The 24,813-nt window shown below is 45.6% G+C and overlaps 1 protein-coding gene across 8 annotated transcripts in view; it reads left to right on the forward strand.

The window, feature by feature from the left end:
- The window catches only part of topaz1 (testis and ovary specific PAZ domain containing 1), a 71,370-nt gene that overhangs the window by 26,621 nt on the left and 19,936 nt on the right, over positions 1–24,813 (forward strand). For 6 of the 8 annotated variants that reach the window (XM_038810356.1, XM_038810354.1, XM_038810351.1 and 3 more), the window contains 9 exons: positions 1,029–1,096; positions 8,679–8,785; positions 10,705–10,793; positions 13,726–13,836; positions 15,059–15,122; positions 15,959–16,110; positions 19,290–19,382; positions 19,487–19,602; positions 23,910–23,976. In XM_038810356.1, the coding sequence (XP_038666284.1) occupies positions 1,029–1,096; positions 8,679–8,785; positions 10,705–10,793; positions 13,726–13,836; positions 15,059–15,122; positions 15,959–16,110; positions 19,290–19,382; positions 19,487–19,602; positions 23,910–23,976 (867 nt within the window). The remainder of the gene's footprint in view (positions 1–1,028; positions 1,097–8,678; positions 8,786–10,704; positions 10,794–13,725; positions 13,837–15,058; positions 15,123–15,958; positions 16,111–19,289; positions 19,383–19,486; positions 19,603–23,909; positions 23,977–24,813) is intronic. The other 2 variants (XM_038810350.1, XM_038810352.1) reach the window with 2 other exon arrangements.

Raw genomic sequence — 24,813 nt, forward strand, 5'->3', positions numbered from 1 at the left:
AGTAGCTCCATGTGCTCTGTAGCGGACACCGCTTCACAGGCGCAACCTCTCCCCAGGGCACAGAGGGCCCGGGCGTATTGGTCTAGAGACTCACCGGGGACCTGCTTTCTGGTGGCCAGCAGATGTCGAGCGAATACCCTGTTGATGGGTTTGAGGAATTGTCCTTTTAGCTTCCGTATAGCTTCATCATAGTCTGTTTCGTCTTCGATTATTGAGTAAGCGGCAATACCCACGCTGGAGTGGAGGACGTGCAGCTTCTGTGCCCCGGTGGGGGGGGTGGTTGTAGATGCCAGGAACCCTTCGAGGCAAGTCAGCCAGAGCTTAAAGAGTTCTGTAGAGTTCAGAGTTTGCGGGCTGATGCGGAGGCATTCGGGCTTGATGCGGAACTCCATCTTCAAAGTTGTAGTTAATTAAATTGATGCACCATCAATTGCACGCGAGGCGAGTGATTTACCAATGTCAGGCTTTAATTAACTAGAACACAGCCTGGCGATCGTCTACAGTGGAAAAGGCCGATCGTCAGGCTTCTGAGCATTTATACCTCGTTGATAGAGGCGTGGTTAACTCAGCCTCTCGGCCAATCGGTCGAGAGGCACATGACCGACCAGGGCCAATGGTAAGCCGACGTTCTGGCCCAATGGCAGACGAGTATGCAGATCATATCATCACAAGCAGATCCCTGCAGAGCAATCTAAACGCAGTGACCTCCCATCTTGACACGTACAAGCAGAGCTTCTGCAAATCGATAGAACGTCTAGTTCCAATGAGACATTCCCCAACCTGTGCGTTATGTAACTGACATCATGACCTTGGTAAAAGCTGTTGTTGTGAGGCCAGTAACATGCTGAGGATTTATGCTTTCACCATTTTGATTGGAAAAGAAGATGTAGTGCTGACTAGGTCAGGGAATATAGGAGCAAGACCAGGAACAGAGCATCACCTGTGCGGAGCCAGAACAGTGCCAGTCCCAGCTCATTATAGTAAGTTAATCTTTATAATTTGCACATTACAATGATGTGTTTTTGCAGATTGCTTCAAGTACTGGAATAGTTTCTGAGATGGCTGAGCAACCGATTGACAGAGGGACTGAAATAAGGTTAGCGGATGGAATTATTACATTTACTGCAATAAGGGGCTGCTGAAGGCTGTGAAGGCCAAGTCACTGTCTTGAAGACCGAGATAGATAGGTTCTTGATTAATAAGGTGATCAGGGGTTACGCAGGGGAATGGAGATGAGATCAGCCATGATGGGCGGAGCAGACTCGATGGGCCGAATGGTCTAATTCTCTCCCAGAACAGGATTGCTAACAATCCCCCAGCTCCACAATTCTCCAAATCCCCAGGAGCCCTCTTTTCACAACAACATGGCAATATACAGTACCAGAAAAAATAGAATGTCTTCCTCTTGCTAAATTTGAGGCTTTTCCCTCTTGCGGAATCTGTGACTGTTAGACGTACCGACATTTACATTTTCTGCAGCCTTTTTATGATCCTGAATATTTCAGTGAGATCACACAAACCTTTTCTCTCCAGTATTAACATTCCCAACTTCTCTCGCATCTCCTCAGAGCAGGTGTCTAATCCCATTCATCAGTTTAGTTTCCCTTCACTGGGTGCTATTAAGTGCCCAGATACTTTTTCGGAATGCCATGACCAGAATTGTGCACATTTCAGGTGGGGTTTTGTTGGGACAAGTGCTCTGCAAACTCATTTGCTTGCTGAGATTTGAGGGACTGGATTCTCCGCTGGTGGGAATCTCCGTTGCGTCGACAGCGCATCCCTTTCCCGGGGATTTCCCGAGGCGTGGGGCTGGCGTGGAGCTGCCCACAGTGGGGAAACCCCATTGGCCAGCTGGCGGGACGGGAATTCCGCTGCCGGCGGGGGTGCACTGCGCCAGTTGGATGGAGAATCCCACCCCAACTCTTCCAACTATATGGTGCCCTTGCTATTTTATGCAAATTGTATTTTTAAAAAAATGAAACGTGTTGTTGTGATCCGGAATGCTCTACTATACCTGAAATTGTGGACACTGCAGATTTCCATAATAACTTTTAAAATGGGAAGTAATCATGCACTTGGACGGCTATGGGAATATGGGGAAAAAGTAAGGGAAGATGGAGTTGGCACATGCACCAAGAGCTGAATGATTCTCTGCTGTCATTCTGCTCCAGCCTGTGGAGGCAAACTAGCGAAGAATATAAAAACTGATCATAACTTTGAATGTATAAAAAGAAAGGGAGAGGTCAAAGTGAACATAGGGCCCCTAAGAAAATGAATCTGGGGAGATAGTTATGGGTAATAAGGAAATGGCAGAGGTTTAACAGATATTTTGCACCAGTCTTTACAGTGGAAGATACTTCGAACATTCCATTAATAGTAAAGAATGTGGGGGAGCAATTCGATACCATCACTAGAGAAATAGTAATGGGGCTAAAGACAGATAAGGCTCGTGGCCCCTGAGGGCTTGCATCTTCGAATCCTAAAAGAAATAGCTACAGATATGGTGGATGCATGGGTTGTAATTTTCCCCAAATCCTTGGTTTGTGGAGGATTGGGAAACTGACACCCTTATTCTTAAAAAAAGGGGGGGGGGCAGCAAAAAGTGGTAACTGTCGGCTGATTAGCCCAACATCTGTTGTTGGAAAAATGTTGGAATCAATTATTTTTTTTTTATTTTTTTTTTTTTAAATAATTTTTATTGAAAGAATTTTTTACATGAAGATATTTACCCCAACTAGCTATAAAATATTACAAAATATTCCCTCTTAACAAATATCCCCCCCCGCCCGAACTCGCGCGCGCGTTGTCCCTCCCCCCCTCCCCCCTCCCCCAAAAACAAACAAAGCAACAATCAACATCAAACATGTACTGCGAGCAAATTTGCCCGCATTTCAACCGTAAATAACCCACCACAACCGTTGTTGCCACCCCCCCCCCTCCCCCCCCCTCCCCTCCCCCCCGGGTTGCTGCTGCTGCGACCTCTGTACCCTATCTCTGAGCCAAAAAGTCGAGGAAAGGCTGCCACCGCCTGAAGAACCCTTGTACCGACCCCCTCAGGGCGAATTTGACCCTTTCCAACTGAATAAAGCTTGCCATGTCATTAATCCAAGTTTCCACGCTTGGAGGCCTCGCGTCCTTCCACTGTATTAGTATCCTTCTTCGAGCAACTAGGGACGCAAAGGCCAGTACTCCGGCCTCTCTCGCCTCCTGTACCCCCGGCTCCACCCCAACCCCAAAGATCGCAAGTCCCCATCCTGGTTTGACCCTGGATCCCACCACCCTCGACACCGTCCTTGCCACCCCCTTCCAGAACTCCTCCAGTGCCGGACATGCCCAAAACATATGGACATGGTTCGCTGGACTTCCCGAACACCTGACACATCTGTCCTCACCCCCAAAGAACCGACTCATCCTTGTCCCCGTCATATGGGCTCTATGTAGCACCTTAAATTGAATGAGGCTAAGCCTCGCACACGAGGAGGAAGAATTAACCCTCTCCAGGGCATCAGCCCATGTCCCATCCTCTATCTGTTCTCCCAGCTCCCCCTCCCACTTGGCTTTCAGCTCCTCTACTGATGCCTCCTCCGCCTCCTGCATTACTTTGTAGATGTCCGATATCCTCCCCCCTCCGACCCAGACCCCCGAGAGCACCCTATCACTCGCCCCCCTACTGGGGAGCAAGGGAAACCCTTCCACCTGGCGTCTAGCAAATGTCTTCACCTGCAAATGTCTAAACATGTTTCCCGGGGGGAGCCCGAATTTCTCCTCCAGCTCTCCCTAGGCTCGCAAACCTCACAAACAGATCCTTCAGCTGCCTGATGCCCACCCTGTGCCAGCTCTGAAATCCCCCGTCCATGTTCCCCGGGATGAATCTATGGTTCCCTCTTAACGGTGCCTCCATCAGACCTCCCACTTCCCCCCTGTGTCGCCTCCACTGCCCCCAGATCTTGAGGGTGGCCGCCACCACCGGGCTCGTGGTGTACCTCGTGGGAGGGAGCGGCCATGGCGCCGTTACTAGGGCCCCCAGGCTTATGTTGCCACAGGACGCCCTCTCCATTCGTTTCCAAGCTGCCCCCTCCCCTTCCATCATCCACTTGCGCACCATCGATACATTTGCCGCCCAGTAATACCCCGAAAGATTGGGTAATGCCAGCCCTCCACTATCCCTACTCCGCTCCAAGAAGACCCTCCTCACCCTTGGGGTGCCGTGCGTCCACACGTAGCTTATGATGCTACTCGTCACCTTTTTGAAGAAGGCCCTAGGGAGGAAGATGGGCAAGCACTGAAATAAAAACAAAAACCTCGGGAGGACTGTCATTTTAACGGACTGCACTCTGCCCGCCAGCGACAGCGGCACCATGTGTTGGAATCAATTATTAAGGAAATAATAGCACATTTGGAAAATCATAATCTAATCGAGCAGAGTCAGCTTCGTGAAAGGGAAATAGTGCCTGACTAATTTATTAGAGTTTTTCGAGGAAGCCTGAATCAGAGTGGATAGAGGGGAACCAGCAGATGTGTTGCATTTGGACTTCCAGAACGTGTTTGACATGGTACCTCACAAAAGGGTAAGTCATAAGATTGTGTTGGGGTAGTATATTGGCATGGATAGAGAATTGGCTAATGGGCAGGAAACAGTGAGTGGGGATAAGGGGTGCTTTTTCAGGTTGGTGACCTGTAACCAGTGGGGTTCCACAGGGATCAGTGCTGGGACTGCCACTGGTTATATAATAATGATTTGGAGGAAGGAAGCAAATTACTGTAGCCAACTTTGCAGGGGATACAGAAATAAGTGGAAAGGCAAGTTGCGAGAGGGGTACAAACAATTTGCAAAGAGATATTGATAGGTTAAGTAAGTGAGCAAAAAGCTGGCAAATGGAGAATAACGTGGGGAAATGCTTTGGTAGGGAGAACAAAAGAACGGAGATTATTTAAATAGAGAAAAACTGCAGAAAGCTGCGACACAAAGGGACTTGGGTGTGGTGGTGTGGGTTGGGGGGGGGGGGGGGGGGGGGTGGACTTGTGCATGAAACGCAAAGCCAGCACACAGGTACAGCAGGTAGTCAGGAAGGCTAATGGAAAGTTTTCCCTTATTCCATGGGAGTCGGAGTATAAGAGTTGGGAAGTCTTTCTGCAACTGTACAAGGTGCTAGTGAGACCACATCTGGAGCACTATGATCAGTTTTGGTCCCCTTATTTAGGCAAGATACTATTTCATTGGGGGCGATTCAGAGAAGGTTCACTCGGGTGATCCCGGTATGGAGGGAGTGTCTTATGGGCAAAGGTTAAACAGGTTGGAATTCTAGTCTTTGGAATTTAGAAGAATGGGAGGCGATCCGATTGAAGCATGTCGTATTCTTAAGTGGCTGACGGGGTAAACGCTGAGTGGATGTTTCCCTTCATGGGAGAGTCTCGGACCGATGGGCACAGGCTCAGAATAAAGGAGTGCCAACTTAAGACTGAGATGAGGAGGAATTTCTGAGAGTTGCGAGTCTTTGGAACTCCTTGTCACGGAGAACTGTGGAGACAGTGCCCTTGTGTATATTTAAAATTGAGATCGATCGAGGATTACGGGGAAAGGGTAGGACGTGAGGAATGTTGAACGGTGGAGCAGGCTCGAAGGGCCTCCTGTTACTTATGGGTCTTGTGATATTAGAAAATGAATCTGAGGAGATAGTTCTGGGAACAAGGAAATGGCAGAGGAGTTAAATAAATGTGATAAATGGGGAAAACAAATCTTACATCATTATTCATAGAAAAGCAGGGTTGTCCATCATGCCTCCTTTGGTGAACACCAGCAAAAACATCCCTGGTCATTCAGCACATTTGCAATTTGTGGGATCTTGTACATGAGGTGCTTCATTTGCCAATAAAACAGCAATGGTTGCACTTCAGAAGTAAATTAATTAGGAAGACGGGATTAAATTTGGTTTCATTTCAGGGCATGGAGTATTTTTTCATAGTCCCTGTTATAACGTTATGACAATTTTGGACCAGGCTTGGTTGCTAGGATAAGGACAGAAGCCCCAATATTTTATTTTTAATTTGTTTTTTTATTAATGTAATTACTGATTTATTTATTTCAATTTAGAGTACCCAATTATTTTTTCCCAAATTAAGGGGCAATTTAGCGTGGCCAATCCACCTACCCTGCACATCTTATGGGGGTCAGACCGACACAGACAAGGGGAGAATGTGCAAACTCCACACGGACTGTGGGCTGCGATCAAACCTGGGTCCTTGGCTCTGTGAGGCGGCAGTGCTAACCACTGCGCCACCTGTTGCCCTATTTTTAATTTGAGACTTTGAGGCAAGGATACTTTGTCCCAGGAGTGACTCCACACACACATAGGTATATTAAAACAAACTTATTACCAACACAGGATTAAACTAACCGTAACATCATACAATGAATATCTTTCAGTTACCAGTTAAAACAATGCTCAGCAATAAAATTAAAGACTTTAACTCCTAACTGGTATCTTTATATCTCCAATCAAGCAAACCCATCTCCGTTAATAAAAACCCTTTTAACTCGAGGTAGCAAACACGGAATTACTTGCCAAACATTGGATAGAGATCTCTTGAGACTGCTTAAAGAGAGAGACCTGACTTCCTGTCAGAATAATGCCGAATCTCTGGCACTATTCTTCAGAAACTGCTTCTCGGCTTGCCTTCCAGCCAAAAACTAAAACTGAAAACTCCAAGCTGATTCCGGCCTCGGTGACTTTCTGTGTATACTTTGCATTTTCTCCCCTTGTCTGCATGGGTTTCCTCCAGGTGCTTCGGTTTCCTCCCACAGTCCAAAGATGTATAGGTTAGGTGGATTGGCATGCTAAATTACCCCTTCGTGTCCGAAAAATATGAGATGGGGTTACTGGGATAGTGTGGAGGCGTGGGTTTAAGTAGAGTGCTCGTTCCAAGGGCTGGTGCAGACTCAAAGGGCTGAATGGCAGCCTCCTGCACTGTCTGGATTCTATTATTCTATGACTGCTTCAGCCCCTGGCTCCTCCCATTAACTACATCATCTTCATCCCACTAACTGGGTTATGACCATCTTATTAAGGCTAAACACTGTCCCTAATATCTACTCCTCAGGGGATCTTTCCATAAACAAAGTTCTATTTGGTCAACATTGCTGGAATTAATTATTATCTTTTACAACACCTTAATTGCCAAGGTGTCTGTCTTTTAAACTGGACTTTTAAAAACATTATTGCTGCAGTCACATACACACTAACCCAGGCTTATTTAAAAAAAAATTAAGGCATTTATGATTTTATAACAACAATTTCAAATGTAAACATAACTCAGTAAATAATCCTGCCCCCCCCCCCCCCCCCCAACAATCAGCAACCATACCCAGCCAAATTGGCTTACACACAGTTCCCCAGTCCCTCCTCCACTTGCTAATCTTGCCTAAACTAAACTATCTCCCCCCCCCCCCCCCCCACTTTGTTCACTAACCCCCACCCTTATTGTATCTGATAACAGTTTAATTTTCCCGAAGAAGTCGATGAATGGCTGCCACCTCCGGATCAACCCTAGCGTCGATCCTCTCGGGTCGAACTTAATTTTCTCAAGCCTGAGCAACCTGGCCATGTCGCCAACCCATACCACCGATTTTGGGGGCTCAGAGTCCCTCCACGCCAGTAAGATCCGTCTCCGGGATACCAGCCTCTCTTGCCCCCTGGACACCCAGGTCTTCCGACGCTCCAAAAATCACTACCTCTGGACTCGGCGCCAGGCTTGTTTTTAGTACCATGGATATAACATCTGCAAATACCTGCCAAAATTCCCTGAGCTTCAGACATGCCCAGAACATGTGGACGTGATTTGTGGGCAATCCCACATGCGCATACCTGTCCTCCACCCCTTCAAAAAACCTGCCTAACCCAGGCTTTTAACCATAACTGCACCAGCTACATATAAAACAATATATATCTGAGATTCCTGCATTGATCACAATGTAACAAAGTACCATTGAAGTGATGAGTTGCTGGTTGCAAGTTGGGGTCTGGCATATGATACCTTCTTTTTGGGCAGCACGGTAGCATAGTGGTTAGCACGTGTGGCTTCACAGCGCCGGGGACCCAGGTTTGATTCCCGGCTTGGGTCTCTGTGCAGAGTCTGCACTTTCTCCCCGTGTCTGCGTGGGTTTCCTCCGGGTGCTCCGGTTTCCTCCCACAGTCCAAAGACGTGCAGGTTAGGTGCATTGGCCATGCTAAATTGCTCTAGTGTCCAAAAAGGTTAGGAGGGATTATTGGGTTAGGGGGATAGGGTAGAAGTGAGGGTTTAAGTGGGTCGGTGCAGACTTGATGGGCTGAATGGCCTCCTTCATGTTCTATGCTCTTGGGGGTGATGATCATTCCTGTAAGCTGATTGCAAGCCCCTCGTATTTATTGAATAATACACATGCTGGATGTCCAAAAATTGCCAAATTATTTTGAGTTCTATCACATCCCAGAGTTCTGTGGTGTGAGCGTATGCAGAGAAGGAAGACTTCTCAGATTCATTTGATATTAATAGCCACCTGACTTCCATTATAGATATCTGAGCTTGTGCCTTGAATTCAGATCCTGGGGATCTACTAAATTGCCATGTCTGTAACCAGCAAGGTTAAATTATTATAAAATATCTGGATTTATAACTTAATGCATGTTTTCTTTCACTGTCAGCAGCCTTCAGTACCATTGTTCAGACAGAAGATCTCAATTGGAAAATCAGTTTTCTCCGAAACAACCTTGTTCTGAATTTCCATTCCGGAAATTGGCATTGACAAATGGTATGCTTCAACTATGTAACGGTATATTCCAACATCTCACCGTTGACCTTGGTAACTTTACAATAAAAATGTGATCGGCAGTGCTGTATCTTTAATGATTTGAGTTTCAAGTGTTTACTGAAGCTCTTGACCGTCCCTGGTTAAATTATAAACAGCAAGAAGTATTACAACACAAGGTTAAAGTCCAACATGTTTGCTCCTATGGAGCAGTGCTCCGAAAGCTAGTGTTTGAAACAAACATGTTGGACTTTAACCTGGTGTTGTAAGACTTCTTACTGTGCTCACCCCAGTCCAACGCCGGCATCTCCACATCAAGTTATAAACCGAAAATGCTGGAAATACTCAGCGGGTGAGGCAAGAATCAAACTGTCAGAATTGACCTGAACATCATTAATCTCAAACATTGACTCTTTTTCTCTCGCCCCAGTTGCTCCCAGACCTGCTGAGTATTTCCGGCATTTTTAGTTTTTATTTCGGGTGTCCACCTGGTGTAATGTTTTGTACTAATTATGAAGCCCTCCAGGTGGTTGTTGTTTATCAGTCTAATTCTTGACGTATTGGAAAAGTGCACTTCTATTTTTAAAAAGCATTTTGTAAAGTGAATGTGGGTTAAAATGGTTGATTAGTGCGTATAAATGCAGGATGATCTTTAAACTTGGGTCCAATTTTCTTCCATTCCTTTCCTGAAGGTGCTAGCACATATATGTCAAACTCAAGGCCCGCGGGCCAAATCCGGCCCGCGGTGGAATTATCTTTGGCCCGCGAGATAATATCTAATTACTTTTTTTTTTAATTTAACATTTTTTTTTTTTTAATTTAGATTAGCCAATTATTTTTTCCAATTAAGGGGCAATTTAGCGTGGCCAATCCACTTACTCTGCACATTTTTGGGTTGTGGGGGCAAAACCCACGCAGACACGGGGAGAACGTGCAAACTCCACACGGACAGTGACCCAGAGCCAGGATCGAACCTGGGACCTCAGCACCGTGAGGCGGTTGTGCTAACCACTGGGCCACCGTGCTGCCCTAATAATATCTAATTACTATTAAAGCTGGCCCCAGCAATTGAAGCGCCTATGGCGTATGATATGGCTGATGCCGAGTTTATTCAGGTATAGTGTGAATCACAAAGTGTTGGCCTGTGGAAAAATGTTTTCATTAGAAATTACTCTGGAAAAGCTCCAGATAAAGCAATAAGAAATAAATGCAACTAATTTATTTATTTATTTAATATTTAATGTTGTTTTTATAGGCAATAACCTAAGCTTTATTAGTTCCAGGTTCAATAAGTTCATTTCAATAAGTTTTGTAAAAAAACATTGAACCAGTCCGGCCCTCGACTTGTCCCGATTTTTTAATTTTGGCCCACGGTGTATTTGAGTTTGACACCCCTGTGCTAGCAGCTCTTGGCTACTTGGTGGAAAGGGCCATTCATGCATGAGCTTAGTCAGGGAATGGCTACAGTCGGTTTGACTGCGGTGTAATGGAGTCGACCTGGACCTTGGCCTTGCCTAATAGCCAAGCACCCACTAGTTCAAGCAGGAGACCACAGAGTTTGCAGGAGGAGTGAACCTGGTAAAGTACCAGGCTGCTCCTTCGCCCTGCCTGCCCATCTCGTACCTTGGGACCCTGAGGCTGTCTATAAATAATCCGCTGTAACTAAGCACAGCCCAGGATTAAACTCCTGATCTTCCCAATTTGGTATCCCACCGGCAGTTGAATTTACTTGTTTATTTTGAGAAAATGCCCACTTGGGGTTAGAGAGCAGAGGCTAATGCCAGTCGTGGGAATGTACGGAGTGAGCATCAATGTCTTCCGAAGGAGAGAGGAAAAAGAAGATTTACTAACTGGCAGAAGGATAGAGGGGAAAAAAAGGACGTATACTAATTGAAAGTGACAGACCTTTTCTGACTCCTTAGATTTAAGGTTTCCAGAAGAACATTTACCGACACCAGCATGTGCTGCTCCTCCGATATTTCCAAATAGTTCAGAGCATTGGACAAGGCCTGTAAGTCCGGAATTCACATATCCCTTTGTGACTCATTAATCTGCTGAATTTACAATGTTTAGATAGATATGGGCCTTTAAATAACATTGAATAAATTGCATCTGCTAGTGAACACGTTCCACACTGGAATACTAAGCCTCACCAATTCCAACTTTTTTAAGATGAAAGAAAAATATTTTTCCTGTTGGGTAAACACACTGTCCTTCCAGGTGGTAAGAGTTTTTTTTTGTAACATTGCATTGCTTCCCTCCCTTCAAAGTGGCAAAACCTTTTTGCTTCTCCTGCATTTTGTCAGTGAATTTTTCAAGTCATCCAGCATGACACAGCCCATCCTGCACTTCTCCAGGGCTGCTATCTGTGTGCAATGGTAATTAGACCGAAAATATTTTTATCCAAAGCACTTTTGCAATTTTTTTTTGTTTACTGTGGTCAATAGTGGAGCAAAGAAAAAGCATTGTTAAATAAATTAAGAGCCCGTGGTGTTTAAGGGTAAGATCCTGGCACGGATAGAGGAATGGCTGACTGGCAGAAGGCAGGGAGTGGGGATAAAGGGGTCTTTTTCAGGATGGCAGCCGGTGACTAGTGGTGTGCCTCAGGGGTTGGGGCTGGGACCACAGCTTTTCACGATATACATTAATGGTCTGGAAGAAGGAACTGAGGGCACTATTGCTAAGTTTGCAGATGATACAATGATACAGTGGGACAGATAGTATTGAGGAAGCAGGGGGGCTGCAGAAGGACTTGGACTTGGACAGGCTAGGTGAGTGGGCAAAGAAGTAGCAGATGGCAGATGATGTGGAAAAATGAGGTTATGCACATTGGAAGGAGGAATGGAGGCATAGTCTATTTTCTAAATGGGGAAATACTTTGGAAATCAGATGCACAAAGGGACTTGGCAGTCCTTGCTCAAGATTCTCGAGGTTAACGTGCAGGTTCAGTCGGCAGTTAGGAAAGCAAATACATGTTAGCATTCATGTACCAGGGATGTACTTCTGCAGCTGAATAAGGCTCTGGCCAGACCCCATTTGGAGTATTGTGAGCAGTTTTGGGCCCCGTATCTAAGGAAGGATGTGCTGGCCTTGGAAAGGGTCCAGAGGAGGTGCACAAGAATGATCCCTGGAATGAAGAACTTGTATGAGGAACGGTTGAGGACTCTGTGTCTGTACTCGTTGGAATTTGGAAGGATGAGGGGGGGATCTTAGTGAAACTTAAAGGATACTGAGGTCTGGATAGAGTGGACGTGGAGAGGCTGTTTCCACTTGTAGGAAAAAATAGAACCAGTGGACATAATCTTGGACTAAAGGGACGATCCTTTAAAACCGAGATGAGGATTTTTTTCAGCCAGAGGGTGGTGAATCTGTGGAACTCTTTGCCGCAGAAGGCTGTGGAGGCCAAATCACTTGAGTGTCTTTAAGACCAAGATAGATGGGTTCTTGATTAATAAGGGGATCAGGGGTTATGGGGAGAAGGCAGGAGAATGGGAATGAGAAAGATATCAGCCATGATTGAATGGCGGAGCAGACTCGATGGGCCGAGTGGCCTAATTCTGCCCCAATGTCTAGTAAAGTAAGTGGATTTACTTGTCCTATAACAGTCCCTCAAAGCAACAGCAATTTATTTATATCCCACCTTAAATGCCTTGGGATGTTTTACTGCATTGCATGGAAGTGCTATCAAACAGAATTTAACACTGAGCCACTTGAGATGTTCGGACAGACGACCAAATGCTTCACCAAAGATTGATGTTAGTCTTGAGCATTTTAAAGGAGAGAGGTACAGAGGTTTAAGGAGGTTTTCCAGAGCTTGGGTCCGAGGCAGCTGAAGGCGATTCTGGTGGATGCTACGAATTGGGGGAACACTGAGAACTCTGTGGGAGGGAGGAGGTTACAGAGGCAGGGCCAGTTGAAGGCATGGATGGATTAGAACACAAGATGAGAAAACCACCATCAGATGCCGTGCTTCAGATAGCATTTGAATTTTTACCAATGTACACTTTGTTTCACAAATCAATTTTTGGGGGGGTGGAGACCCAATGTTTGGAGCTCTTTTTCTGATGTTTAATAATGAGTTGGCCAGTTTGAGCATGAATGTTGCTTTCGCGACCCCTGCCCCCTTTAAATGATAATGCTGTGCAAATTTAACAATATGTAAATGCTGCACATCGTGTTTTAGTAATACTTTTTGTGCCGCTTGCAGTGTCATAGAATCATAGAATTTACAGTGCAGAAGGAGGCCATTCGGCCCATCGAGTCTGCACTGGCCCTTGGAAAGAGCACCCCACTTAGGTCCACACCTTCACCCTATCCCCATAAACCTGTAACCCCACCTAACCTTTTTTTGGACACTAAGGGCAATTTAGCATGGCCAATCCACTTAACCTGCACGTCTTTGAATTGTGGGAGGAAACCGGAGCACCCGGAGGAAACCCACGCAGACACTGGGAGAACGTGCAGACTCCGCACAGACAGTGACCCAAGCCGGGAATTGAACCTGGGACCCTGGAGCTGTGAAGCAACTGTGCTAACCACTGTGCTACCGTGCTGCCCCCATCTCCTCATAGGTGCGATGGATAGCCCACACTATGCTGCATGTGTGGCAGCTCCATGCGTGGTGGTTGCACTTTAGCTGCTGCCTCTTGGCTCGCATGTACGCATTATTTTGCAGACCTCCTGAAAAGTGTAATTGTGTCTCGTGCAGTAGCACTACACTGTGTATGCTTCAGCCGATGTCGGTGTCTATGTATTTACATTGTGTGTTTATTGTATGACCTATGTTTTTTATGAATGAACGATCTGCCTGCATTGTATGCAGAACAATACTTTTCACTGTACCTGGCAAACCTAAATCTTTCCGCCCCGGACCCCAGTTTGAGTAACTCTGCTTCAATGCAAAACTCTATTCAGAAATTCAATTGTTTTGTCATTGCTTCCAGCTGGAGCTGACTGCGCTACCACCTGGTTACTGTCGATTTTATTTCACCACAGTTAAAGGCTGCAAGAAAAAAAAGTGCAGGTTTGGACACGAAGTTAAAAAAGATGAAAAAGTAAATGCATTACTTCTTAGTTCTATTGATTTATTTTTATATATTTGCTGAGCGCAGTGGTTAACACTGCTGCCTCAAGGTGCTCAGCACCCGGGTTCAAACTGGCCCCTGGTCATGGTCTGTGTGGAGTTTGCACATTCTCCCCGTGTCTGCGTGGGTCTCGCCACCACAAACCCAAAGATGTGCAGAGTAGGTGGATTGGTCATGCCAAATTGCACCTTGATTGGGGGTAAAAAATAACTCGATACTCTAAATTTAAAAAAATAAAATAATAATAATCTTTATTAGTATCACAAGTCGGCTTGCATTAACACTGCAATGAAGTTACTGTGAAAATCCCCAAGTTGCCACATTCCGGTTAGGGTATGCAGAGAGAGAATTCAGAATGCCCAATTTGCCTAACGGCATGTTTTTGGGACTTGTCGGAGGAAGCCAGAGGAAACCCGTGCAGACTCTGCACAGATAGTGACCCAAGCCAGGAATTGAACCTGGGTCCTTGGCCCTGTGAAGCAATAGTGATAATCACTGCTACTGTGCCGTATATACTTGCTGAACTCTTGTACTTTTGTCTTGCATTCTAAGACAATGCAAGTAAGGCAATGCAATGCAAGTGAGGCTCAGATGGGGCCTCACGGTAGCATGGTGGTTAGCATCAATGCTTCACAGCTCCAGGGTCCCAGGTTCGATTCCCGGCTGGGTCACTGTCTGTGTGGAGTCTGCACGTCCTCCCCGTGTGTGCGTGGGTTTCCTCCGGGTGCTCCGGTTTCCTCCCACAGTCCAAAGATGTGCGGGTTAGGTGGATTGGCCATGCTAAATTGCCCGTAGTGTAAGGTTAATGGGGGGATTGTTGGGTTACAGGTATACGGGTTACGTGGGTTTAAGTAGGGTGATCATTGCTCGGCACAACATTGAGGGCCGAAGGGCCTGTTCTGTGCTGTACTGTTCTATCTATCCAAGACAAATCATTGATCATCGTGTCTTACAGGGTTCTACACTCTTATCTGCCGCACCGTTTTAGTATTTACTTATTTTGAAAATTTTCACTAATTTGCAGCATTGAGGAAAGAATAACACAATGTGATGAATCTTTAACCCATGTTTAAAAATTTTAAACTGTAAATGGACATACGTTTGCATGTATAAGTATTCTTTTTGAGTTGACTATGATTTCAGGATGATCCACTGAAACTTTCCATTGTCTGTTCCTTTTACCTTTTTCCAGTTTTGTATGGAAATTGTTCAGAAGTTTTTGGATACTGGTAAACTGCAACTGTTGATCCGTGCAGGTAGGGACAGGCTTACAAGGTGCCATTTTCTGTGATACTTTATTCCTCATTAGTTTATAACTGTAGCATTACTTGCATTGCCCAAATTAATTCTTTTGCAACAATGGTTATGATACTGCGCTAGCTGAAGATTTTAAATTCAGATAATTAAATAAAGCTAAAAACAGTAATGGTGACCATGAAACCACCAGACAGTGGTTTTGAACCCGGGTCCTTGGCTCTGAGGCAGCAGTGCTAATTACTGTGCCGCCCTACAGATGGGTAAATTAAGTGAATCACTAATGGGTTTTATAAATGAGAAATAATAGTCAAACTGAGTGACTATTTTGTTTATGATATTTGATTGAGATGGCAATGATGAATGTTGAAAAGACAAAATGGGTGCGATGTGAAATGCCAGCACTCTGGCCATCTCGGCCTGAAACTACTAGAGTGGGGCAAATAAGGACTGGTTCCAGAATTAAAACTTGAGGGAAGCGCATCAACCAGCTGAAATTTTAACATGTTACTGTTGGGTGAGTGTGCTTCCAGCCACTCCAGCGTGAGCGTAGGTTGATAAAACTTGACATGGTTTTGGCACCAGAGCAGTCTTCCCCGATCAGGTATGTAAGGGTTCAAACCTTAGTGCTGACAATGTTACTTGAGTTCCCTAGTTTGGCCAGGAAGCTGAGGAAGGGTCATTTGGTGATTTGCGGCTCCTGGTGCTTCATCAAGCAGTTGAGGCCGGAAGTTTTGCCTCATCAGTTGAGCGTACTGGAGTGGCAGTGAGCACAGAAACATTAGTGATGTCAGAGTAAGGTTCTCATGGTGACTCAGTGTATATATTTCCTCCCCAGTAAAAACATTTAGAAGTTACTACAGAAACTTTCCACCTGGCATCTACTGTAGTTCCCAAGTGTTGAACAGACTACTTTTCTCACTCTTGAACTTGCGCATGTTGCAAGATGTTTTTGAACTGCTTAATATGGCTGTAATCATGAAGGTGTTGGTGAGTACTTGTTTTGTTACTAATCAAGACTAAAGTTAATTATCCTATCTCTTGGCAATAGAAAATGTACAAAACAACCAGAATCAAAGATGTGACTGTTTCAATGAACAGGAGTTCTGCTCTCCGTACATTGATACAACTCAAATCAGTTGGTGGCTGTTAGTTTCAAATATGATAACCCTTAAACTGTTGCTATAATAGTTGCTGAGTTGCTCTTTTATTGATGTGGCAACTCATCCCAGATTTACTCTGAATTTTGAATTTAACTTTCCAACAAAACATTAGACACTTTCTCGTGAAACGTTTTGGTGTGTTTTTTTTCTCCTTAAAAGATTTCTTCTAACTTGCCAAAGTGTCACAGAACAGAGTCTGGGTAAACAGGTTTGCGCTGCCAGTATTGGCAGTCCAAAGATGTGCGGGGTAGGTGGATTGGCCATGCTAAATTGCCCGAAGTGTAAGGTTAATGGGGGGATTGTTGGGTTACCGGGTATACGGGTTACGTGGGTTTAAGTAGGGTGATCATTGCTCGGCACAACATCGAGGGCCGAAGGGCCTGTTCTGTGCTGTACTGTTCTATGTTCTATGTTCTATTGCTCTACATTGATATTGGGGGCACAATTCAACGGCCTTGTTACGCTCTCGCTCAACTGAAACGAGATCGATGAATAGTGGGAGAGACCGTAAATGAGACTCGCAGGCGCCAAACAGTTTGCAATGCAACTGGCCCACTCCCACAAGCAAAATCGGGATCTCGCTGTAGTGTGGCGAGAAACCAGTTATCACACTAAGCCCCATTTCCATACAATTAGCGAAACCCACCCCATATTCAATGGCCTCCCATCATTCAGTGGCCTCGCCTGCAAGTGGTCACACTGGCACCAATTAATACTGGCTGCATGTCGCGGCCTCAGTAGAGGGGTGGAATTTGGGGGAGCTGGTAGCCACTGTCGCCACTCCTTGGGACAGGTCCGGGTTGGCACCTAGCGACCCCCCCCCCCCCCCCTCCTGCTTGGCGCCCATAGGGCCCTGGGGTTCAACTTGGGACGGAGGGGCAGCTAGTTCAAGTCTGGCTGCCCCTGCATCATCTGGCTCGCCAGCCCTGGTGGTTCCCCATGGTCTGCACCATTGTGTTGCGCCCTCAGCGATGCTCCTCCGTGACTGGGACGTGCTCTGCAGGGCCTCGGCAATGCCCACCTGCAACTGGGACAAGCTCCGCAGCACCACGGCAATGCCCCATCTGAGAGCGGGACATGCCCTGGGGAACCTCATCAAGATCAGCCTGGAACTAGGTCACATCACCAGAGAGTCGGATATTCTGCCGAGATCTTCAGCCATGGCTGTCACCGACTGCGCAAAGCCTTGGACACCTTCAATCATGGTGCCAACGTCATGCACCAAACTCTCCACTGCGGTCACCAACCTAGCAGTGTTGACCTCAATGTCAGGCGTTGCCAGCAACATCTCCTGTGCCTGTAGCCTCTGGGACTCCTCCAAGTTGCTATGGACCTGCTGGGGTTTCGTTGATGTTTCTCTCAATATCCTGGACGCTCCCTAATGTCTCCAACAGCTTCGGGTAATCCTGTTCCACAGGCTCAGCATCAGGCTGGGACCCAGCTGGATCATGGGATCGAGCAGCAGTCGGACTGCTGTCTTTCCTAGGAGTTCCTGCAGCCACCTGTTGTACATTAGCAGTATGGTGCTCATCAGATTGTGCCCCAGAAGCCTGACCACTAACATTTCCACTGAAGTGCGTGTATCTGCGCTGGTGGAGATGTGGATGACAGCTGTGCCACAACTATTATGGTGGCATCCTCTAATTCTCCTGGGAGGCCGGCGCTGTTGGCTGAAGGACCTGCAGGAGAATGGACATGTGGTCATTAGGAGGGATGGATCAGTCAGTAAGGCAATGATAGCTCACGTTTGTCAAGTCCTCCTGGTGGTTCATCGCTGCCGCCAGCCTCCGCATTGGTGACCGTCCTGTCCTCAGCACGCTCCTCGAAGATGGTGAGGATTCCTCCTGGTCACACTACTGCCGCTCACAGCCATCGCCACCTCGTCCCAGGCAGCACTGGCTGCCCTATGGCTGACTCTCCGGGACCTTCGGGGGAACAGAACATCCCTCCTGCGTCTTGCAGCTCCCCAGGTCATCGTCCCCGACGGGGCTGGTCTCCAGTGCCATTGTTGCGAGCTGGCTGGGGTTGGCTGAGCAAGCTCTGCTTAAGTGCTGCTCGACCTTGTTAGTGGGGGGCTAGCAAGTGCGCTCCTGGCGAATCTGCTGGTGAGCCTTAATTTGCGGTGAGAAGCCCGTGAGGCCTCGTTAAGTGGACCAATTAACGTTGAATTGGTCGTTACCGGCCTCACTGGGCTGATCGCTGGGAAGCTCCCGGCGATTCCTGCTCACTACCCCACTTTCTGGAGAATTGGGCCCTAGATGTTCGATTGGCAACTTGTTTCCTTTTAAAAACTGTGCATTTTCAGTTCTCTGATTTTGACGCAGTTGTCAGTTTCTGAGAAGCTTCTCTGGCCATTCTGCTGGAACACATTTCCTTTAATATCTTACTGCCAGGATCTTGAAACATGGGCCACAATTCTGAAACCGCTTTCAGACATTGAAGAACATGTAGACCAATATTGCCCCAGTCTTTGAAAATTGTATCGAGTTCGTTCTTGCCTTCCCTTCCCAACAAAGAAGTATCAATAGATCCTTACTTAAATATTCCACCTTCTAATCCCGCCGTATTTTCCTGTAGCCCCTCGTATGCATGGCATGGCTGGGAGATGTACAGAATATAGCAAGAGAGAATTAGAGTCAGGTGACTGCAGCTGGCTGGATAAAGTACACGGGATGCAGAGGGAAAGAGCTGAAGATGTGTTGAGAGAGAATTGAAGAGTGGGAAGAATTAAAATGCGATGATCAGTAGAGACTAATGATTGGAAAGTCAGAAAAACGAACAGCCAAGTGGTTATGGAAGGTTCTATCTGAGAGTTTCTTGTTACTTACTTTTATCAAGAACCTTCATAGTTTTGAACACCTCATCAAAACTCTCCTTTAACCTCTGTTCTAAAGGGAACAATCCCAGATTCTCGCATCACGGCAGATAACTGTCCCTTATCCTTTATATCGAAATATGCAGTTAACAGAATGCCACTAAATATATGAAAAATATTTCCTCTTCCAGCCAGAAGGCGACATTTTACTGAATGTATTTGACCTCGTGGCATCCACTGACTTGAAGGCCATGATTCCCAATCTTATAGAGATAACCTGTAAGGTAGGGTTAACTGCTGGTATTTTATCCATGATCAATTGCAGGTGTGCTAAAATTTAAATGTATTCGAGACGTTTCGTATAGGAGTAATTTGTGAACTTTTCCAGCTTGCAGAAGTGGGACTTAAGTTCCAGTTGGATCAGTTTAATTACATGATACATCTGCTGAATCAACTGCCGGTCTCTCAACAAGAAATACATTTCATCATGGCGCTTAAACCCAGGTAAGGAGCTGCAAATTTTGTTCTTCTGTTAGCTTGTACGGTTAAAAGTTGTAAGCCGAGAGTTTGCTCTGGTGTTTTTAAGTAACATGTATGATGGCAGGATTGGTACATGTGGGTTTGAGAACATAGAACATAGAACAGTACAGCACAGAACAGGCCCTTCAGCCCTCGATGTTGTGCTGAGCAATGATCACCCTACTCAACCCCACATATCCACCCTATACCCGTAACCCAACCTTACTTTTTTAAGGACACTAAGGGCAATTTAGCATGGCCAATCCACCTAACCGCACATCTTTGGACTGTGGGAGGAAACCAGAGAACCCGGAGGAAACCCACGCACACACGGGGAGGACGTGCAGACTCCGCACAGAGAGTGACCCAGCCGGGAACCGAACCTGGGACCCTGGAGCTGTGAAGCATTTATGCTAACCACCATGCTACGGTGCTGCCCACAAATGTTTGTTTGAACATTTTGAAGGATTACTTTTAAAAAATAAATTTGAGTACCCAATTCAATGTTTCCAATGAAGGGGCAATTTAACGTGTTCAATCCACCTACCTTGCTTTGTGTTGTGGGGGCGAAACCCACACAAACATGGGGAGAATGTGCAAACTCCACACGGGCAGTGACCCAGAGCCGGGATCGAACCTGGGACTGCAGTGCTAACCACTGCGCCACCGTGCTGCCTAAACTTTGAAGGTTTACTAGGCATGTACCATTGGTTCATGAAAAATAAATGGCTCATTTGAATTTCTATTTCAATTCTAAAGTGGGTGCATGACGAGAGGGTCCTGGGTGTATATATGCAAAAGACATTGACAGTGCCAGAACAGGTTGAGAGCATGGTTAAACCCTACAATATCCTAGGCCTTATTAATAGGGGCATCGAATACAAGAGCATGGAGGTTATGTTGAACTTGTATAACTAGTTCGCGTCAGCTGGAGGATTATATCCACGTCTGTGCATCACACTATAGGAAGGATGTGGAGGAGTGCTGAAAAGATGCGCAAAAATTCTTCCTGGTATGAGGAACGTTAGTCACGAGGATAGATTGGAGAAGTTAACACTGTTTTCCTTGAAAAGAGATTTGATAGAGGTATTCCAAACCAGCAGGGCCTGGACTGAGTAGATGGAAAGAAACTGTTCCGACTCGTGAAAGGAGTGAGATCGGGAGAGGGCACAGATTTAAAGTAATTGGTAAAGGAAGCAAAAGCAACAAGAGGAAAAACTTTTTCGTGCAGCGAGTAGTTAAGGTCTGGAATGTACTACCTGAGAGTGGTAGAGGCAGGTTCAGTCAAGGCATTCCAAAGGGGATTACACTTTTCTGAAAAGGAATAATGTGCCGGGTTATGGGGACCATTCGGATGTTATGGCCAGCTGAGAATGTGTGCAAGGATTTCCTCCTCTTAACAGAGTTTTTTTTTGTTGCAATTTATAAGGGCGAATGTGCCCATGTATGGACTTGATTGTTTGCGTGTCGATGGCAGAGCACTCAGCCTGGCTTTTGTGAGTTTAAACAAGTAAGGGGCTGGATTTTGTGCTTAAAAAACCCCCTAGGTAAAGATATTAAAATATTTTAAAAGATAAACCCACATCCCGATTTCACAACACACACAAGCGCTCAGAAATACAAATGACAAAGTAGAGGAGATGACTCTTTGGCCAAATGTTAAACAAGAAATGGCAAGTAAGGTGCACTGACCGTTACGATATTCATGGCTGAGGCAGTTTTTAAAGCTATAGTCGTGGGAGGAGATAGTTCAGATGTTACTTTTTACACTGCTCCAGAGCAAGCAATGAACAAAGAAAAAAGAAAAGTACAGCACAGGAACAGGCCCTTCGGCCCTCCAAGCCTGCGCCGACCATGCTGCCCTTCTAAACTAAAATCTTCGACACTTCCGGGGTCCATATTCCTCTATAAGATGCCCTTTGTATGTCATGATCGTCCCTGCTTCCATCACCACCTCCGCAGCGAGTTCCAGGCACCCACTACCCTCTGTATAAAACACTTGCCTCATATATCGCCTCTAAACCTTGCCCCTCGCACTGTAAACCTATGCCCCCTAGTAATTGACCCCTCTACCCTGGGAAAAAGTATCTGACTATCCACTCTGTATATGCCCCTCATAAATTTGTAGACCTCTTTCAGGTCACCCCTCAACCTCTATTGTTCCAGTGAGAACAAACCAAGTTTATTCAACCTCTCCTCATAGCTAATGCCCTCCATACCAGGCAACATCCTTGTAAATCTCTTCTGCACCCTCTCTAAAGCCTCCACATTCTTGTAGTGTGGCGACCAGAATTGAACACTATACTCCCAAGTGTGGCCTAACTAAGGTTCTATACAGCTGCAACATGACTTGCCAATTCTTATACTCAATGCCCTGGCCAATGATGGCAAGCATGCCGTATGCCTTCTTGACTACCTTCTCCACCTGTGTTGCCCCTTTCAGTGACCTGTGGACCTGTACACTTAGATCTCTCTGACTGTCAATACTCTTGAGGGTTCTACCATTCACTGTATATTCCCTACCTGTATTAGACCTTCCAAAATACATTACCTCACATTTGTCCAGATTAAACTCCCTCTGCCATCTCTCCGCTCAAGTCTCCAAATGATCTAAATCCTGCTGTATCCTCTGACAGTCCTCATCACTATCTGCAATTCCACCGACCTTGGTGTAGTCCACAAACTTACTAATCAATGTTTTCTCACAAACATTACAAAATGGTGATCCTGATCATATGACCCCTCATTCCACTGTGTAATGAGTATTTCACAGAAGGTAAATTGATTAGCTTATGCCTGAACACATCTTGGTTATTGTGTTATGGCCCAGGAATTAATATTTTAATGTCTAAGCCATCACTTCTGAGTGACCCATTTTCCCATATAATGAATGAGGAAATAGATAAACATCTCTAAGGTGGTCATTGTCAACAGTCTGACAAAAGAGATAGAGCTATTGCAGTGATGCAAATGATGGCAGCCATTTTAAGTTTCCATCTATCTTTGAAGTACAGTCAACTCCATCGTTTATGACCCCCTCTTATCCTGAATTTGTTTATTCATGCGAATGTAGTTGCACATGTAATCCCGGTTTGTGGACCCAAACCTCATTCAATCTGTGATTTAGAATGTTAATCTCTCACCTTTCCCATGCAGAAAGCGCACACTGTGGGTGTGCCAACTCTGAGCAAGCGCATGTTCGCCGTTCACAATTTCACACTTTGCAAGGATTCATGGGAAGGGTGCCCATGAATGGCAAGAGTTGACTGTAATCTTTCGCAGGTGTGTTAAGTAATCATAAAGTCGGCAGGTGTGAAACAGGAAGATTGCCCACGCACGCCTTAATTACAGTCCACGTTAGAAACGTCCAGACACTTGACCAACTTGCAGTTGCAGACGTGTCAGGTGACCTCTGGCAGCCATTTTACGACTGTGCCTTTGTTTGAACAGTTGAAACTGCCTTTTTCTTAAAAATCAAATTTAATATTTGATATCAACACAACTCCGGAATGTGAACGAATGGTATTACATGAATGACTCATTCATAAAGCTGATGCAGACGCAATGAGCCGAATGGCCGCGTTCTGTGAAGTGGAGAGGAGAGATAAATGTATTTTTATTTGTTGCTGTCCATATCACATCCTGAGAAGGTTGGGGAGGGACAGATATATCAATATAAATGTATTTATCTATCTGTGATAAGAAATGCTATTTTCCAGGATCAATCAAAAATACTGTCTTGGGGGGATTTGGTGCCACAGCGACCTTGCTAGCATCACCAGATAACTGGCAACCCAAGATTTGCCAGTGACTTTCAAAACTGTTGTGACTTAAAACATTTCAGACTTCCGTAGAATACTATAGTACAGAAGGAGGCTATTTGGCAATGCTGCCTGAACTGACTCTTTTGAAAGAGCCATCCAATTAGAACAAAGAACAAAGAAAAGTACAGCACAGGAACAGGCCCTTCGGCCCTCCAAGCCCGTGCCGCCATGCTGCCCGACTAAACTACAATCTTCTGCACTTCCTGGGTCCGTATCCCTCTGTTCCCATCCTATTCATGTATTTGTCAAGATGCCCCTTAAACATCACTATCGTCCCTGCTTCCACCACCTCCACCGGCAGCGAGTTCCAGGCACCCACTACCCTCTGTGTTTTTAAAAAAAAACCCCAAAAAAAACAAACTTGCCTCGTCCCACTCTCCCACTCTCCCTGCTCATTCCCATAACACTAATATTACTCTTAAGTATATATTCAATTCCCCTTTGAAAGATGTTTTTTTTCTCTTCCAGGTTACTTTCTCATCAAGCAGAACCGGAAGAGCTGTTTGACTTCAATTTTGCAATAGCTGAAATAGAGGTGTCTAGATTTTTTTTTTTCTGTTTTTAAATCAAAGTGTTCTTGAATCTGCTGCTATTTATGCAAATATTCTGGGCAAGTGTTTTGGGCTTGTGGGTATAAAGGCTTTCATCAGAAAATTCTGATATAAATAGACCCTTCTGCTGGAAACCAGTGTTACCAACTCCAGGATTGAGCTGGTGGAGTTAACGGTGAATATCCATGTCATTGCTGTGAGCAAAATCCACGGAGAGTGATCATCAGGGCATTGAAAAGCTTCCATTCCTTTTGATGGTTACAAAATTTTGAGGGAGATGAGGGAAGCAAAAAGGCTATTTGGCCGTGTGGGGGGAATCTGACATGAGAGGTCATGTGATGAACCCTCCCAAGTGTATGTCCCCCGAGAGTTGGCAACCCTAGCTTGGAACCAACTTGGTGGCCATTCAGAGGTTCTCAAATGCGTGCTGGTAAGCAGGAGCAGGTTTTCTATTTAAAAGGGCTACTTTATTTCTCTCTGCTTCCCTCTGACCTAGACTTCATTGCAATCTTGTTGCCTCAAGTTCACCAGCATTACCTCTCTCACTTGCGATGTTTTTTTTTTGTTTCAAACTGCTTTGCTGCACACAATGAGAAAAGTGGTCTTGTCAAACCCCTAACACATCTTTTGAGTTTTTGGAGAAATAATCTTTAATACTTGTTTCTGTCTTAGAAATGTGCCTGCAATAAGTCGTTTCCCACTAACCATTCGAAAGTGAGGCTTAAAGTTGGAAGGCAAGCAGGTCTTAAACAAACTCTTAAAGGGCAGTCACATGAACAAAAATGTCCTTGTGTAGAATCAGTCAACCAGGCAGACCTCCA

This window comes from Scyliorhinus canicula, chromosome 10, assembly GCF_902713615.1.
Source record: "Scyliorhinus canicula chromosome 10, sScyCan1.1, whole genome shotgun sequence".
NCBI lineage: Eukaryota > Metazoa > Chordata > Chondrichthyes > Carcharhiniformes > Scyliorhinidae > Scyliorhinus > Scyliorhinus canicula.